Raw genomic sequence first — 16,674 nt, forward strand, 5'->3', positions numbered from 1 at the left:
CTCCCCATAGACCAATGAGGATATCAACAGGGTGCATGACATTGACACCTAAAGACTTCGGCAAGCATGAAGGGGTAGGCTTTATATTAAAAGATAAAAGCTGATTGCTGTCGTGTAGCCGGCACTTCACTTCCTAAGCCACTGGAAGGACATTCATCTAGCACTCCCCGTGCGATCTTCAAAAATGAGATGTTAATGCTTCATCTCCCTGAGCTTGTCGTTTTACCATTCTAGTAGTCAAGAAAATATTTACCTATTGTCCTGATAGTAATATAGTGGTTAGGCACTAAACTGCAAAACGGAATCACGATGATTTGGTCTGCGCTCCTTTCGCTGATCGCGTTCGTCGATGCAGCACCACAAGTCACTCCGGTAAAAGGTCCTGGAAGCAATAGCTTGGTTCGATTTGGATGCTCGCAGGTTGTTATTGAACGGCTTGATCCGTAAGACTTGAGTTTTTTTTTTTTTTTTTTCATACTATTAACAGTTATGCTATACTGTGAGAATCTGACTGACTCTATCATTGCTTAGTCTCGTCAATCCAGGTGTCAACCCATCTCCACATGTTCACCAGGTACCTACCTCAGGCCTCAAACTCCATCATCCCATTTCACATTACTAACTCTTTCTAGATCGTCGGAGGCGTATGTGCAATAGCCCTTTCCACCTCCTCCATCTTACTCAATAATCTCATACCTAGAACGCCTTCAACGCCTCGATCCCATCCGCCGACGTCTCCGAACTCGCCACCTGCACGACCTGCAGCTTCAGCGAGGACTTCTCGAACTACTGGACCGCGAACCTGTTCTTCAAGGCCAAGAACGGCACTTACAGACGCGTGCCCCAGATCCCCAACAGGTTCCTCGATGGCTCCCGGGGCGGCGTGACGGTGTATTACCTTTCGCCTGGCAAAAGCGGCGTCACTGCCTTTAAGCCGGTAAGCCCCACCAGCCCACCAACTCTTCCCTTAACTCGATATATATATATATAGCCTTGAGCTAAACGAAGGGTCATGTATGCACTAGGGATTCCGGATGCTGGTGGGAGACTCGATGCGCCGCGAGAAGAAAGGCTCGGGGCTGAGATCGCAGAGCTGCTTCCGGTGCTTCACGGGCCCTGATTTCCAGGGGGACGACTATTCGCCTTGTGCGGACCCTAAGCTGGACACCGAGACTTTCCCCTCGGGGCCGTGCTTGGGTGGTATTCGATCGAATATTCACTTCCCGACGTGAGATTACCTAGCACCTTTTCCTTTTTTTTTTTTTTCTTTTTTTTTTTTTTTTTTTTTTTGGTGACTATGGGGGATGGTATGCTTATACTTGGGACACGTACGTAGGTGCTGGGACGGAGAACGTCTAGACAGTCCTAACCATCAAGACCATGTCGCATATCCGGTCGGAGGGCCTTCGTCGTTCGCCACTACCGGTGACTGCCCATCTACCCATCCGATTAAAATACCGCAACTGATGCTGGAAGTATGTGGTTTTCAATCTCCTCCTCTTTTTGCTACTACTAGCATGGCAATACATTGGCTAGCCCCTGAATGAGGGAGGGGGGGCCTAACAAATCGCCAGTTGTTCATCTGCACACATGCATCTACCTAACCTAACTCTTTATTCTTGCGATAATATTGCTGCTAATAATTTGCGCATAGATCGTCTGGGACACCACCGCATTCAACGACCCGGCAGATTGGCCCGAGGATGGGTCTCAGCCCTTCATCCTCAGCACGGGAGACAAGTAAGCACCTACCTACCTACCTACCTACTCACGACAATCAATCCCGATTGAGTCATCGCGAATCAGGTTACTAACTAAAATACAAAACGCAGTACCGGATACGGCCAACACGCGGACTACGTCTTCGGCTGGAAAGGCGATGCGCTGCAGAAACTGATGGACGGGGCTTGCTTCGGCGACACCTGCGACGGGGTTGCGAAGCAGGCCTTCACCGAGGCGAATAAGTGCTCGGTGCCGATTACTGTTGATGAGACTACCGAAGGATGTAAGTCATATATGTCGTATTGTGTTGTGCTGTGTTGTGTTTGATGCGAGGGAATGCTAACAATTCGACAGGGCTTGAGCAACTTCCTGGGGATGGAAGTGGAGCTTGAGGGCGACAGGTGGTATATTGATACCTACTTCAGATTTCAATGATAGAACCGTTCGTTTGCTTGAAAGTGTAGAGATAATAACCCAACCAGGTGGTTGTGCAGCTGAGTTTCAAGGCTCTTATGACAACTGAGCTACCTAAGTCAACGCATGATACGTAACAACTACCTTTCTTCCTATCAAATCTAATATACGGCTACCTATCTTCCCTCACCATAAGGAATTAAAAAAAAAAAAAAAAAAAGATAAAAACACCCCAATACCTAGGCAGTAAAGCTACTGCCGAACCAAGACAATTTTCGATTATGTCTACCACGGCTGGCCTGTGGCGATCTAGAAGCCAAGGCCCGGGATTCAATTACTGGATAGCGTTAACCCTTTTCGTGTTCTTGATTCGGACTCCATCGTATTCTTCACCGTCAACTCACTGCCGTGATGTCCTCAACCTAGCTCGGGCATGGTTCCCCGCAATATGCAAGATGGATGGCAGCACTAAGCACGTTCCGAGCCTGGTACGTCTCCAATATGGCAAGGGGGCTAGCCATCCCCATGGGGTTGCGTAGTGTAGGCAGGTAGGGTTGCCGGGGGAGGGTTGGGGGAATACTACCATGTCTTGGTATTCGTTATAAGTCGCGTCGACTGCCCCCAATATGTGTAGTTCATTTCCAAACTTGCACCCATCCACCTACGCATTTTGGATGAGCTCGTCGTAGTCATTTCTTATACTCTCTCTCTCTCTCTCGTCATGGGTCTCGGAGTATTAGAAGACAAGTATCTCGACCACGTCCCGGGAACGGCTCTCTTGACCGATGTCATCGATCAAGATAGCCATCACCATCATGGCCGACTCGACACGTCGGCTCTACGCCACGGGAAGGGCAGAAACTCGGACATCTTGCTAGTGCCTCAGCCCAGCAACAGCCCCAATGACCCGTTGAACTGGCCGTTGTGGAAGAAAGACCTGATGTTTTTCTTCATCTGCATCGATACCGCCGTCGTAGGCGCCTGGGTAAGCCTTGTCCCCCTTTCTCCCTAAACAAGCACAGCCAAGATTTCCCCATTGAGCGAATAAGCACGAACAAGAACATAGTAGGCTGACAGCACATTTCTCTACGTACAGGGACCCATGATCACCCCCGGCTTCGTCGAGATGACCTCCCAATTCGGCATCTCCTACAACAAGCTCAACGGCGACCTCGGATACGGTATCTTGATGATCGGTCTATCCTGCTTCATCACCAACTCCATGGCCGTCGTCTGGGGACGCAGGCCCATATTCCTCCTCGGCAACCTGCTGCTGTTCATCAGCAGCATTGGGGGTTTCTATTCGCATTCGTTCAACAGTCTCCTGGCGTTTCGGCTGATAGGCTGTGTTGGGATGTCGCCATTTGAAGTGTGAGTGTTAACCCGTTTTCCTCTCTACTTATTGAAGGAGTGACAGAATAGAAAAGAAAAGTTACTAATCTTTCCATACACTTTCATAGTCTCGTCACCACCACCATCGCAGACATCTACTTCGTCCACGAGCGCGGCGTGCGCCTCGCAGCCTGGGGCCTCTGCCTCTCCATCGGCGTCGGCGGCGGCACCATCATCTCCGGCTACATCATCGAGGGGCTCGGCTGGAACTGGACCTACGGCATCTGCGCCATCATGTTCGGCGTCTGGATCGTCGTCCTCTTCCTCTTCTGCCCCGAGACCGCCTACCAGCGCGACGAGAGCCTCAACACCGACCTCGGCACCGACCAGGACCGCGCCGACAAGCTGGCCGCGCATGACAACAACAACGACAACAGCGACAAAGCAGAGGCCGACTCCCCCAAAGCCGAGCACGTCGAGGCCGAAGTCGCGGCCCTCGAGCGCGCGGCCCCGGCGGAACCGGCGTGGTCGGAACAGAAGCACAGCTACTGGCACGAGCTGAAGATCTTCCACGGGCGCGTGTCCGACGAGTCGTTCTTCAAAGTCCTCGTGCGCCCTTTTCTCATGCTGGCCTTCCCCCAGGTCCTCTTCTCCTTCTTCGCGTACGGGCTCACGACCTCCTGGCTCGTCGTCGTCGGCAGCGTGCTCGCGCAGCTGTTCACCGCCCCCCCGTATAACTTCAGCGTCTCGGGCGTCGGGCTCGTCTCCATCGCGAGCCTGATCGGCGCCATCGTCGGCGCGTTCATCTCGGGCCCCATCGCGGACTGGGTCGTCAAGTCGATGGCGCGCAGGAATGGCGGCATCTACGAGCCGGAGTTTAGGCTCGTGCTCATCGCGGTCAGCTTCTTGCTCGGCGGCATGTCGTTCTTCGGGTTTGGCTGGTCGCTGCAGGTGCAGGACCCGTGGATCGCGCCGGTGATCTTCTACGGCCTGCAGTACTTCAGTGTCGGGTTCATGACCATCGCTGTGTACGGATACCTGACGGACTGCCATCGCGACAAGGCGCCCGAGGCGTTCGCGGCGATTAATTTGCGGAATATCTATTCGTTCGGCATGAACTACTTTATTTCGGACTGGATCACCCAGCAAGGCCCCAAGGATGTGTTTTGTGTTGTGGGGGGTATACATGTCTTTATTTGCCTGTGCGCGATCCCGATGTATATCTATGGGAAGAGGTGCAGGAGTTGGACTAGTCGGGTGAAGATTTTTGAGAAGATTATGCAGACATGAGTTTCCTACTGGTAGTTCTTGGATCGTGGGGTTGATGTGGGAAGGTATAGAGGAGGGTGTATGTATGGGACGCGGGCGAAGCAACAACCATCAACTTGGTCTAGGTACCCCGGGCATATACTTGCATACCTACCTAGTAGTAGTCGGACGATGATTTATAGCATAATCGTTCATCATTCAAGACTGATCCCCCAATTCAGCCTTAAGTGCATCCGCCATGTCTCCCAGGGTATCAAACTTCCGAACGAGAGGAGACGGAAATCTTTCAAGCTTGTCATTGCTTCGAATGGTGTGGATGTAAGCGCTTGTTCGGGGTTTCAGCTGGTAACTGCCTAGGGTAGGTAAAAATAAGTCACTCCGTTTAAGGAGAGAAGGGGGGAAGAAAGGGGGGAGGGGGGAAAGGGGGGATAGTCAGGAAGGGAGATCACATAATACAACGTTTACTAATCACCGTATATTACATGTACCATGGACAAGAGCACGTGCTACACGTGATACTTCATTGGAGGCCTACTTAAAGAGGCGTTAGTACGGTTAGTAATAGTATTCAGTCTGATATGTTATATCTGAAACTTATTCATTATAATGCGTGGGAGTTCAGATACATAATTTCGATACTACCTAATGTACCTAGGTCAACCGTTTCATGTATCAACCAACACTCCTAATAGCGATGAGGCTGAGTTATATCTAAGCATTTTACGTCTTCTGGATATAGGACTTTCCATGTCATTCATCTAGATGCACTGATCGAGATGCGTAAGTCGGGTACCCAGTATGGAATTCATCCGATGGTGTCCTAGTTGACAACGTACGACTCGCCGGGCCAGATATAAGCGTAATGTAACCATATGTTTGCGATATACTCGTATCAAATAAGAGATATAGAAAGAAATAAAAAGAAAAGATAAACCTAAAGGAAAAAGGGAGGTAAAAAAAAGAAATAGAATATTACACATGCCCGGGATCCCCATCCTAGAGATATTCATTCTAATTGCCTAAAGCAAGATTTCGAATCAAGCTATGGGATCATTTTAGTGATACTGTTACGTTTTCTACCATACTGGTACCTATCTGCCTATCCTAAGATCGAGAAGCTGGCCCAAGTATCTCATCATAGGAGGAAAAAAAAGAAAAAGGACAAAAAGGCAAATATCCTACTATGTACGAAACACCCCTCCATCCACGGCTGAATATGACGATGTAGGTACGAGGGTTGAACAGCGTTGTAACCTAGCCCAGCAACCTACCCAAACAAAATAAAACACCGACAGTTGTGTTGTTGTTGTTGCGACCTGACTCCCGGTTAACGGTTAAACTAAGAAATGCAGGGGAGGGGAAAAAAGAAGAAAAAGAAAAAAGACAATCCCAGAAGAAGATCAATATATCCCACAGGGAAAACTCCACACTGGGATAAAGTACATATCCTGGCAGATTTCTCTGAATTTTCCCCGTTTAGGGCTCGGAGAGATCCCTCGATCGATCTCCAGGCACGAATAAAAAGGGGCGAGTGACAAGGAATAGTGATGGTTAGGGTGATAGCTGTCACACGGAATACCCAGGTAGGTAGGTATCGAGATGGATGGAGATAACTACCTAGATAGACAGACTTTCTATTTAAAGTCTAGAATATAAGTATTTAATTTCCATATGCCAATAGCTCATTCATCGATACTTCTTCCTTATCCCCTCCCCTCTTATCCTCACGCCATATATCATCGCATCTACCCAGGTCCGCGATTAAGCATTGACGGAGCCGCACTACCTAGCCTACGTACCTACTTAACAACCTACAACGAAGTAGAACAAAGTGTAAATCGCACAACCCAAACCCTCCAAGATGAAGGTAACTTCCCTCCCTAAACCCTTGAACCGCACACCCCCCTCCTACTAACACACCTCCCAGCTCACCCACCTCCTCCCACTCCTCTCAACCCTCACCACCACCACCACCGCCCTCGTCTTCCCCCCTCCCACAAACAGCACAACAACCAGCAGCAGTGCCTCTTCCACGCCGACAACCCCACCAGGCAGCATGGCCTGCGGCGGGAGCCTCGGCGACCTGTGCAACGACCTGTGCTACTGCTCGGGAACCTCGGTGACTTGCCATGCGGACCCGACGAGTCGGTGTGTGCAGATGTGCAGGTGTTGAGGTGCCTAGCTAAGTTGAACGGGGGAGGTGGGATTAAGTCAAAGTCAAAGGCGAAGGCGGTGGCGACGACCACGATGATGGTTTTTTTTTTTTTTTCAATCTTGTTTCAAAGGGGTATCTGCCTAATACCTAATGTGGCTACCTAGTATATTTGTTCTGGTTTATTCTTGGTATTGGGATAGGCGGACGGATGTAATAAAATACCGGTACCGGGTAAAACTGGCCGGTCGGATCTGAAAAGGGCAAGCTTAGGGGTTTGGGATGAAAATGGGAAAAGGGAAAACAGGAGGCGGAATGGCGGCAGGAGTCTGTCTGGATTGAGCGGTTGAGCTGGGTAAATTTGTAAGATGCGATGGAAAAGGGGTATTGAGCGATGATCTTTTACAGTCACTTATTTCGAGTACCTTGGGCTACCTATCTCAGGTAAGTAGACAAGCGTCATGTCATCAAAACCAATAGTTCATCATCAGAGGAGCTGGGCATCAATCCCATCCAGAAATGCGATGCATGGTAATCACCAGCTTCTGTGACTTGTACATACATTCAGTAGGTATATTCAGCAGTTCCAACCGCTCCGTATACACATACTCAAAAACCCTACAACGCCCGCTCCAATCCTATTTGTACACAAGAACCCAGGAAAACCTATACTCGTATACATCATATATCGGTACAAAAGTCGTAAAGTTTCACTCATCGCCTACTCGCCGACCCCGAGCCCGATCCACTACCCGATTTCTTGCGCAACGAAGACGTGCTGCCCCAGTTTCCTGCCGATTTTCTCAGCTTGTTCCCAAGACTGATTCGAGCAGCTGACATGGGGGTTTGGAATTGGTATGGGTCTAGGGGTTTGCCTTGCCCATCGGCGAGGGGTATGAATGCGCCGCTAGCGATCTTCTCCCAGTCGTGCTTGTCAATGGAGCCGCCGCGTTTGTCCGCAGCAAGCTGGGAAGCTTCTAGGCCGACATCCGACGGCTTGCGGATTTTGCCTTGACGTAGGGCGCCCAAGATAGCAGCCCACGTTTCGATTTGGCCTGTGCTCGCTTCTTCAGCACAATCGCATTCATCTCCCGCCGGGCATTCGGTTTCACCAGCTGCATGCCATTCTGCTATGCAAGTGTCATGACTGGCACAGCCGCAGGATAGACAAGGAGGGTATAGAGCGTCCATCGGTTCGCTACAGAATACACACAGAAGCTGCGTTTGTGTGCGTTTGCAGCGATCGCAAGTGCCAACGGCACCACCACAAGTCGCACTAGCGTAAGTTGATCGAATAGGGTCCAAATGAGTCTCGTGTACGCGACAGATTCCCGTCACGTCTATTCCACGATCAGACGTGATCAGAGATTGTAGCAGCTCCCTTTTCCCTAATACGATAGGTGAGCCAGCATCATTGTGCGATATCGAGGTGTTATTTATTTCCTCGTTATTGTGATAGAAGTCGTGATAGCTAGTAGCTCTAGAGCTTGCGAAACTAGTCGTATGAAGATCAGAAGGATCTTTGAGGACATTGAATTTCAGAATCTCGAGTCGCGCCAACGGTTGCCTCCACATCTGTAACATTTCTGCATAAGCGTGGCGGTAACTCGCGTATATGGGATAACGTGAAGGCTCGAGGAAGGGGGTACCTAACCAGCCGTCATCGTCGAACGGGGACTGATCCTCCATTACCGTGGATATGCCGTAGCATACGAGTGGTAAAGCGTCGTCATTCCGCATGTCATCGTCCGAGTAAGAATTCCGCGCAGTACCTGACGGCTCAGACGTAGGACCCAGAATAGTCGAGCCACCCCAAGTAATGTTGGTTGGGGCAAGATTGGACAGAAATGTATCTCCAGGACTGGGGCGTTTCCGACTCGGAGGGGACGTGGAAGCAACACTCGCAAAAGCCCTGGGGAAGCTAGCCAGGCCGGCACTTAAAGCAGTATTGGCACGGGTTAGGAGCCTATTGTCAGGGGATGTAGCCAAGCTTTGCGTCGGATCGCCATCTGGCTCCCGTGGAGTTGTCGTCGGGGGCGTTTCACCGCATGAGTACGAGTTGGATTTCGGTTCACCACCCCACGCGATTTCTTCGGATCCGTACGAACCCGCGATATTCACCGGAGTATGTACTGTCTTGGGTGTAGAGATTGCGGAGTTGGCTTGGCTTTTGTAGTTGTAATGATGGTGCCAGATCGATGCGTCTGTAGGGAAATAATCTAAAGAAAATGACGGTGCTTTCATAGGAAGTGGCGTCTCTGGCTGAGGGAGATGGGATTCTGCATAAGCAACACTGTCTTCATTGGAAGATTCGCTAAATATGCATGAAAGCATAGCAAGCATCTGTATATCCGCCAATTTTTCAAAATAGTCGAACAGGTCGTCTATAAGGCCTTTTGCGAGAGGGTGGTATCCCCATTTAACTCGCCCGGTGAGTGCGACAGAGTCCGAATTCCTAGAGGACGGCCTGGCGTCGCCGAGACGTGCAACGGCATCCTTCGCGATGACAAGTACTGATCTTCTATTCTGGCCACCCCCTAAAAGTTCGAGGGGAATGTCTTTTCTGAGTAATAAAGCCGCGTATTTCCAAATATCAACAAGACCGGATCGGCCATATTTTTCTGCAACAGCTGCATTATGTTCACAAACCTCTGCACCATCCCCAAAAATGCAATATTCTTGAGCGAATTCTGGCTTGGAAGGTAGCTCATTAGAAACGTCGTGGATAGATATTATGTTCTTGGGTTTTCCTGGCCGACGTCTACTTGTGCCAGTGCCGGTACCGGTACCAATACCAGTCCCCCCTCCGCTTGAATGCATTGAATAACTACCACTGAATGTCTTCCGGAAGCGCCGGCCAGGTAGATACCACATATTGATCTTATGCATATACGTGGTTTCAGAGTCACTCGAACTAGAAGAGCCTTCTGTATCTTCCGAATCAGACTGGTCTTCAGTGGCAGAGACATCGTCATTGGCATACCGGTTTCTTGGAACTGATGACTCTTGTTGAAGTCTACCAAATCCGGCAAAGCTAGGCTCGCCTTTGGGTCGTTCCCTATAAGAGTCACTGGAAGGAAAGAAAGAGGCATTCTTAGCTTTCTCTTCCTTGGTAGGGAAAAAACAAACTAATCTCCCGTCATTGGAGAAACGGCCACCACAGAAACGCGGCATAGGTGGAATAGTAGGTCGATTAATCGGTGCAAGGGTTGCATCCAACTCGGTGCTGGCAGTGAGCTCTTGCGACATGGTGGCAGAGCCGCCCGCAGGAATATCGGTATCCTCTTCCTCGCTCGAACTCTCGTCGGCCAGTCCGCCCATGTCATCGTCTAGATCTTTGACATTCTTGAAAAGTGAATCACTAGTCGAAAGGTCGATCTCTCCAAGGAGATAACTAAAAGCTACCTCGAGGCAGTTCTGCCGCTTCTTTGCGAATTGACTTATTAGTTGGTGTATTTCCTGGTCAAGTTTCTTATATATCTGGTCTGACATCAAAGCTGTCTTCTCGACGATGAATTTCGGAGCTCTTGATTTAGGATAGTTCCCAGGAATGTCCACCTTCACTTTGATAAAAATGGTATCGCCATCTGCACCCCACGGTCCTTTGAGGGAAGCTTTCAAGGTTAAAGAATCCATGTCGACATTGTCCCATTTGACATTCGGCAATTGCTGGCTAACACGAATGATTTCTTCCTGTAGTGTTTCCGGCTCTCCCCAATGCTCGTCATGAAAGTGATGTCCGAACATGGTAGAATCTCTCGACTCCTTTCTCTGGGATGGCCCAATCATCGCCGACTTCTTGCTCATGCTGATACCCTTCATCCAACCGACTTGATCAAGGCCTCTATCTATAATCTTCCCTGTAGCTGACTTGGCTTTCATCGAGGGGCCTTTCCAGCTTGGTATGCCGCTGCCAGATCGAGGATAATGTGACGACATCGTCTGCATTCCCATGGTGAGAGCACTACGACGGACATGACCTCCTCCACTGCCCGGGCGAGGGTCACTCATTGTAGCCGACTTCTTCTCCCTATGCGCATGGTCATCAACGGCTCGGTACGTCTTATACGCAGCTCCCTTTCTCGTCAGGTTGAATTTTCGAGCTGGACCACCTTTCACATGACCGACAGATTCAAGAGTCGGTTCATCAACTCTTTGAAGGCGCAGCTCGTTGTCTTCGCCCCATGATACGAGTTGGAACCCACGATTGTCGATCCCTTCATCGGTGACAGTTCCGCGACTTCTCCATAAGAATTCCTTCACCTTGTGCGTCCCATGACCGGGAAAGATAGTCCGAGGGTTCACGGCATCATCTAAAGGTTCTCCTTCATCACGACGAACATCATACAGATACAGGTTTCCAGGGTCATTTTGAGGCATAGCCAACAGGCCCCATCCAAAAGGAGTATGACGAGCGCGCCAAACAGGGAAGTCAGTGCGAATGATTCTTTCTGGTTCATCGGACCCGGCGTAATCCCAAAACTTGATGCTCTTGTCCACAGAACAAGTAACAATATGAGTTGCTCTAGAGCGATTCCAATCGAGGCCATAGATCTTGGATGTATGTGCGCTGATAGACTTGAGAGGCATAGAAGGCTTCCTCTCGTCCCAGATGTGTAGCCATCTATCATGTGAAGAGGCAAGCACATAGGGGTCCTGGCGATTGTATTTGACTTGGGTAGCGCCAGCAAACCAGTCGCAGAATGTCAAAACGGGTTGCTTAGGCCTTCGCAGATCCCAGGAATGCACGTAGCCATCCACGGCGCAAGTAGCAAGAATGTCGGGGTGGTGAGCAGAGAAGTTGATATCCGTAATAGCTCTGCTATGGCCTTGAAGAGAATGCTCAATCGCTCCTGTGGCCGAGTCTTCCCTCAAGTTCAGATTCCAGACCAAACAGCGATGGTTCGCCGTGGACGCCACCCAATAGTCCCGCGCAGCAAATGGAGACCATTGCACGTCAACGACCAACCATGGCATTCCATGACTACTTAGCCTGCGAGGTGGGCTGTAAGGAGAATCAAGGTCGATGATGGCTAGACCTTCTGGACTTTAGAAATTGTGAGATTGTTGTATATTACGAGCTGAGTTTTAAAGTGGTGGTATTCATAGACTTACGAGGCTAGAGCTATGTCGCGACCACAAGGTGATATGGTGGCTGATCCAACGAGTCCATCAACGTGAATAGTACCATCTGCGTCGAAAGTCTCGCTGTCGTGGGCAGATTTGGGAACATGCCCTTTCTTGGAAGGATCCGGGATGCTATGAAAAGATGAATGCATAGCTGGTTAATGTAGAGCGCGTCACCCCTCCCAGAACATTGAATTATCAACGGGTTCCTTAATGAGTTCGCATGGCATGACGGCTCAGGCTCATTTTTGATTCGCGTCTGAATAGATCGGCCTTTGATTTCTGGTATCTGATGTGATAGTCGTATAGTAACGACTCAATTTATGTAACTGTAGGTAAATGATTTAATAATCGGAGAGGCATTACGAAGGGCAAGTATGAAATACTACGTTTCTGTATCAAATCAGCTCCAGTAATGATACTACCAGTAATGATATTACCAGTAATGATACTATAACCTTGATGAATGTCAAGGTGGTGTGCCGAGGCTGGATATTACTGGCTTAGGTAGTGCATACATAGGTAAGTATATGAGGTAGGTAAGGTAGCTTAAGGTACGAAGTAGTCAGTAATGAGCCATCTCTAATAAAGATCAATGATTCGAGGTGAACGACCAGATACCTACGCGATATGCGAATCACTATCGATAACTAAGCAGATAAGTCAGGGATCGGCACTTACCGAGTTTCGAGTTGGTACGTAACTACCTAGGTACCTTTCTAACCTCAAGTTGGAGGGGTGAGGGGGGTGAGGGGCGAGGGGCAACCTAACAACTTGAACTTCCAGAAGTCATTCAACATTCAGGTTGCAGCTGCAAGGACATAAGGAGTTTTATCGGATAGGTACATACCTAGGTATACTCACATGCACAGGCTCTTATCGTACATGCTATAGCACGTAACCTCTTAACCTACATACATATATGTAGTTTATTATTAATCTTTATCAAAGGCGCAACATTAAACACCTGCATTGCATTAAACTTCTTTGCTCAGTCACCAAGCTAAGCATACCAGATCGTTTGATAGGCGTTGCTGGAAGAAAAAAAATATTATCCTCATCCTACTACTGCTACCACTTCTACTACTACCATTTTGTTTCAGGAGCTGCCGGTTCTAGCTTCGTGCTGTCTTGTCTTTCCTTACTATTCTTTACTTCAGGTATCTACTTACAATACTACCCCACCAACGATCTTAAACAGTTGAGACAGAGACACACCCAGACACGGAGAGACAGTATAGAGAGACAGAACGAGCGAGGAACAGACACCCTAAGCTGGTCCACCTAGTCAACCTTGCAACCTTATGTACCTTGCGACCGCTACCGCAACAGTTTCAACCTTGCCGACTTCAATCTCCATCTTTCCATTCAACTTTTTTACAACGAGAAGCCATCAGTAGAGTTTATCGTACTCTCTTATCCACATCCACCACCATTACCATTCAAAACAACTATTCTCTACCTCATCAACGTATTCAAGATGGCATTATCGAAACGCATCGTGAAGGAGACGGAACGTCTTATGACTGAACCGTGAGCACTTAAAATGATCCCAGACATGATTTAAACTGCCTAGCCTAGATACCTGTTCTGACTAAGCGTTCCAGAGTGCCGGGTATCAGCGCGGTTCCCCACGAAGACAACCTTAGATATTTCGACGTCGAGATCCACGGCCCCTCAGGATCGCCCTACGAAGGTCTGTGGTGTCCCTTTCGTTAAGCCCAGACATACACTAACCTGTTCCCCTTTTATACTATAGGAGGGATTTTCAAGCTCGAGTTATTCCTCACGGATGACTATCCAATGGTCCCGCCTAAGATCCGATTTCTCACCAAGATCTACCACCCAAACGTCGATAAGCTTGGTCGAATCTGTCTAGATGTGTTGAAGAGTAAGAATAGCCTTTGGCAGACGCTATATCCGTCTATTCTACCTGCCGACTAACACAACTTTCTCCCCCTCTTCAGACAACTGGTCCCCTGCTCTTCAAATTAGGACCATCCTTCTATCGATCCAGGCCCTCCTCGGCGCCCCGAACCCGGATGACCCCCTAGCAGCCGACGTCGCGAAGAGCTGGAAGGAAGATGAGAACAAAGCCATCACGACAGCCAAAGAGTGGACTAGAACGTACGCTATGCCGCCCCAGTCGAATTAGAAGAGTAGGCTGCAAAGAAGTCGTGTTGCCCGTCTGCGTCTGAAGAAATCGGTCAAGAAATCAGTCAAGAAATCAGTCAAGAAGATTCGAGAGGTGATATATGCCATATATATCCCGCATGTCGTCTAGGAATCGAGGTCGCGATCGAAATCCAAATCCAAATCCAAATCCAAATCCACAGAAGAGTTGGATGGAAAAGGATACCTCGCTCACTTCATACGCACTCGCCATCCGACCTCGACTCCCTTTCTAGACTATCAGCGGATTATTTTGCGTCTCTTCTTTTATTTCCCCTCTTTCTTCAATCATCGTAGGGACGACTTCCTCTTACCACTACTACCACTACTACCACTATCACCACCACCCCAGCGGTTTGTACGTTCGTTGATAACTACGACGGACGGCGGGAAGAACGTGAGGGGCATGCATGATGCATTGAGAAATAGCGAAACAGAATAAGAAGAAAATACTTGAAATTTCCCGTCCGTCTGCTCGCCCGTCTGTCCTGTCCTGTGCTATCTATCTCGGGATATTCACAATCGTGATATAGGATAAGACACCAAGGTAGGTGCGTAGTAGGTAGTAGCAATTTTATTGCATGCCTCGCCATTCATTCTAAGCCAAGTTTTTATATATATACACATATACACCTAGGTACTGTAGGTGTGTGAGATATCGTAAGGCCACCGTGCTCGTGCTCCCTCGTAGTTTTTTCAGAGAAGCTTTCGTAACTTGTAGGAACCTACTAGGTTAGGTAGCTAGTCTACACACTGTAGGTACCTACCTACCTAGTTAGATGGGTATGTATGTATGTAGGTACTATTTAAACAGCCCGAATCTATCTGCCATCAACATCAACATCAACATCACAACCTCCTCGGCCCAGCCGCCAGCCTACCTACCTACTTACTTTAGGTACTCATCACGTATCCCTGAACACAAAAACGCCCTTCCCGCTCTTAAACCCGTCCAGCGTCCGCTGCACGGCGCCCCTCAGCTCCTCCGCCTTCGTCCCCCAGGTCCACGGCACCTCGACCACGGGCGCGTCCGCGAGCTTGCCCTCCCGTATCAGGCTCAGTATGTCGTGCACGGTCTGCTCCTTGGCGGCGGGGTTGCGGTCGGCCCAGCGGCTCAGCCAGAAGCCGAAGAAGCGCAGGTCCTTGAAGATGAGGCGGGAGGCGGGCAGCTCGATGGGCTGGCGGGCCATGCCGCCGTAGGTCACCAGGGTGCCGCCGCGGCCGAGCACGCGGGTCATGGCCTGGGCGCTCTTCCCGCCGACGCAGTTGAGGCCCAGGCGGACGCCGTCGGCGGCGGCGCTGTCGCGCGAGGTCAGGTCGGCGACCTCGGCCTGGAAGGCGCGGGACTCGAACTCGAGGTCCGTGACGACGCGCGTGGCGCCGAGCTCCAGCAGCTCGTGCTTGAGGGCCTCGGTGGCTTCGGGGGTGGGGCGCGCGCGCACGACGTTGATGCTGCGGTAGCCCCACAGCCTGCCGAGCTGGATGGCGGCGCGGCCGACGGCGCTGTTGGCGCCGTTCTGCACGAACCAGTCGCCCTCGCGCATGGGCGTGGGGTCCGAGACGAAGTCCCGCAGCATGCGGTACGCGGAGGACGGGTTGACGGCGACGGTGGCGGCTTGCAGGGGCGTGAGGCCCGCTTTGTCGAGCTTGATGAGGGTGTCGGCGGGGGTGAGCGCGTGCGTGCGCCACGTGCCGAACTGCGTGTGTTTGGGGATGACCCAGTCGCCCTTGGAGAAGGTGGGGGAGGAGGAGGAGACTACTTCGAAGACGCCCTCGTTTCCCGGGATGGCGGAGGGCTTTTCGGTGCCGATGAGGGAGCTGAAGGGGGGCTTGGCGGCGTAGACGCCCTGGATGGTGTTCATGTCGGCGGGGTTGATGGGGGCGGCGAGAGTGCGGAGGAGGACGGAGGAGGGGGGGAGCATGGGGGAGATGGAGTGCGTGTGTAGGCTTTTTTTTTTTGGTGGCGTTAGCTTAGTTGACGATGAAAAATAGCTAGATAGGAGGATAGAGAATAGAATAGAATATTTCCAAGTCAAACTTGCTTGCTTGTTCATGTACTTACTTCAAAACATCCTTCGGCTCGCCATACTCGCTAAACACCAGCGCCTTCGCGGACGTATAGCCGTACGGCCCAGATATACGACGGGCCTGTTGTACCTGCGACGCCGGCGCACGCAGACCCAGTTTGGTAGGCCGAACGGAGGTTCTAGTGGTAGTAAGAGGATTCGGTAGTAGGCCTTGTGGTCTAAGAAGTCGGAGGCCGGCCATGTTATTCGATTTATGTTTGAAATCGGTTAACAAAAATTAGTTCTTACATTGTAGGTAGACAGACTAACCTAGCACCTACATATCCTATCTAGGGTACGTTCACGTACGATTGTGTTAACCTAGATAAATTGGGAGCTTTGGATGATAAGAGCTCGGTAATGACGTTATACCATTGCCGACGTCCTCTGTAATTGGTCCAAGCTATATTAATAGCGGTA

At 50.2% G+C, this 16,674-nt stretch overlaps 6 protein-coding genes across 6 annotated transcripts; 4 read left to right on the top strand and 2 right to left on the bottom strand.

The window, feature by feature from the left end:
- Window positions 1-309: 309 nt before the first annotated feature.
- Window positions 310-2,114, top strand: GGS25DRAFT_534355 (uncharacterized protein; the record flags this gene model as incomplete). The annotated part of the gene is made up of 9 exons (XM_049265763.1): window positions 310-443; window positions 532-574; window positions 633-644; window positions 701-937; window positions 1,026-1,228; window positions 1,337-1,475; window positions 1,655-1,740; window positions 1,833-2,005; window positions 2,077-2,114. 9 exons carry the CDS (start codon window positions 310-312, stop codon window positions 2,112-2,114), a joined length of 1,065 nt encoding a protein of 354 aa, XP_049114252.1.
- A 652-nt stretch (window positions 2,115-2,766) lies between these two features.
- On the top strand, window positions 2,767-4,847 carry GGS25DRAFT_431339 (MFS general substrate transporter). The gene is made up of 3 exons (XM_049258660.1): window positions 2,767-3,121; window positions 3,233-3,507; window positions 3,597-4,847. The coding sequence occupies exons 1-3, from the start codon at window positions 2,858-2,860 to the stop codon at window positions 4,756-4,758; spliced, it is 1,701 nt and encodes a 566-aa protein (XP_049114253.1). The 5' UTR covers window positions 2,767-2,857; the 3' UTR covers window positions 4,759-4,847.
- Window positions 4,848-6,598: 1,751 nt separating this feature from the next.
- On the top strand, window positions 6,599-6,910 carry GGS25DRAFT_524983 (uncharacterized protein; the record flags this gene model as incomplete). The annotated part of the gene is made up of 2 exons (XM_049264710.1): window positions 6,599-6,604; window positions 6,665-6,910. The coding sequence occupies 2 exons, from the start codon at window positions 6,599-6,601 to the stop codon at window positions 6,908-6,910; spliced, it is 252 nt and encodes an 83-aa protein (XP_049114254.1).
- Window positions 6,875-12,603, bottom strand: GGS25DRAFT_505206 (uncharacterized protein). The gene is made up of 2 exons (XM_049262197.1): window positions 12,005-12,603; window positions 6,875-11,936 (listed from the first exon to the last, which is right to left on the bottom strand). The coding sequence occupies exons 1-2, from the start codon at window positions 12,166-12,168 to the stop codon at window positions 7,604-7,606; spliced, it is 4,497 nt and encodes a 1,498-aa protein (XP_049114255.1). The 5' UTR covers window positions 12,169-12,603; the 3' UTR covers window positions 6,875-7,603.
- A 204-nt stretch (window positions 12,604-12,807) lies between these two features.
- On the top strand, window positions 12,808-14,743 carry GGS25DRAFT_505207 (ubiquitin-conjugating enzyme E2 35). The gene is made up of 4 exons (XM_049262198.1): window positions 12,808-13,549; window positions 13,624-13,712; window positions 13,776-13,907; window positions 13,984-14,743. The coding sequence occupies exons 1-4, from the start codon at window positions 13,497-13,499 to the stop codon at window positions 14,169-14,171; spliced, it is 462 nt and encodes a 153-aa protein (XP_049114256.1). The 5' UTR covers window positions 12,808-13,496; the 3' UTR covers window positions 14,172-14,743.
- Window positions 14,744-15,093: 350 nt separating this feature from the next.
- On the bottom strand, window positions 15,094-16,456 carry GGS25DRAFT_524986 (NAD(P)-binding protein; the record flags this gene model as incomplete). Its single annotated transcript, XM_049264711.1, has 2 exons — window positions 15,094-16,135; window positions 16,251-16,456. The coding sequence occupies 2 exons, from the start codon at window positions 16,454-16,456 to the stop codon at window positions 15,094-15,096; spliced, it is 1,248 nt and encodes a 415-aa protein (XP_049114257.1).
- Between the last annotated feature and the right edge of the window lie 218 nt (window positions 16,457-16,674).

Source organism: Hypoxylon fragiforme (genome assembly GCF_022984875.1).
Source record: "Hypoxylon fragiforme strain CBS 206.31 chromosome Unknown GGS25scaffold_8, whole genome shotgun sequence".
Lineage (NCBI taxonomy): Eukaryota > Fungi > Ascomycota > Sordariomycetes > Xylariales > Hypoxylaceae > Hypoxylon > Hypoxylon fragiforme.

Coding starts and splice junctions, on each gene's coding strand:
- GGS25DRAFT_431339 (XM_049258660.1), top strand. CDS start 2,858: ATGGGTCTCGGAGTATTAGAAGACAAGTATCTCGACCACGTCCCGGGA. Junction 3,122..3,232: donor CCGCCGTCGTAGGCGCCTGG/GTAAGCCTTGTC, acceptor CTCTACGTACAG/GGACCCATGATCACCCCCGG. Junction 3,508..3,596: donor GGGATGTCGCCATTTGAAGT/GTGAGTGTTAAC, acceptor ACACTTTCATAG/TCTCGTCACCACCACCATCG.
- GGS25DRAFT_505206 (XM_049262197.1), bottom strand. CDS start 12,168: ATGCATTCATCTTTTCATAGCATCCCGGATCCTTCCAAGAAAGGGCAT. Junction 11,937..12,004: donor CGCGACATAGCTCTAGCCTC/GTAAGTCTATGA, acceptor CAATTTCTAAAG/TCCAGAAGGTCTAGCCATCA.
- GGS25DRAFT_505207 (XM_049262198.1), top strand. CDS start 13,497: ATGGCATTATCGAAACGCATCGTGAAGGAGACGGAACGTCTTATGACT. Junction 13,713..13,775: donor CTCAGGATCGCCCTACGAAG/GTCTGTGGTGTC, acceptor TTTATACTATAG/GAGGGATTTTCAAGCTCGAG. Junction 13,908..13,983: donor CTGTCTAGATGTGTTGAAGA/GTAAGAATAGCC, acceptor CCCCCTCTTCAG/ACAACTGGTCCCCTGCTCTT.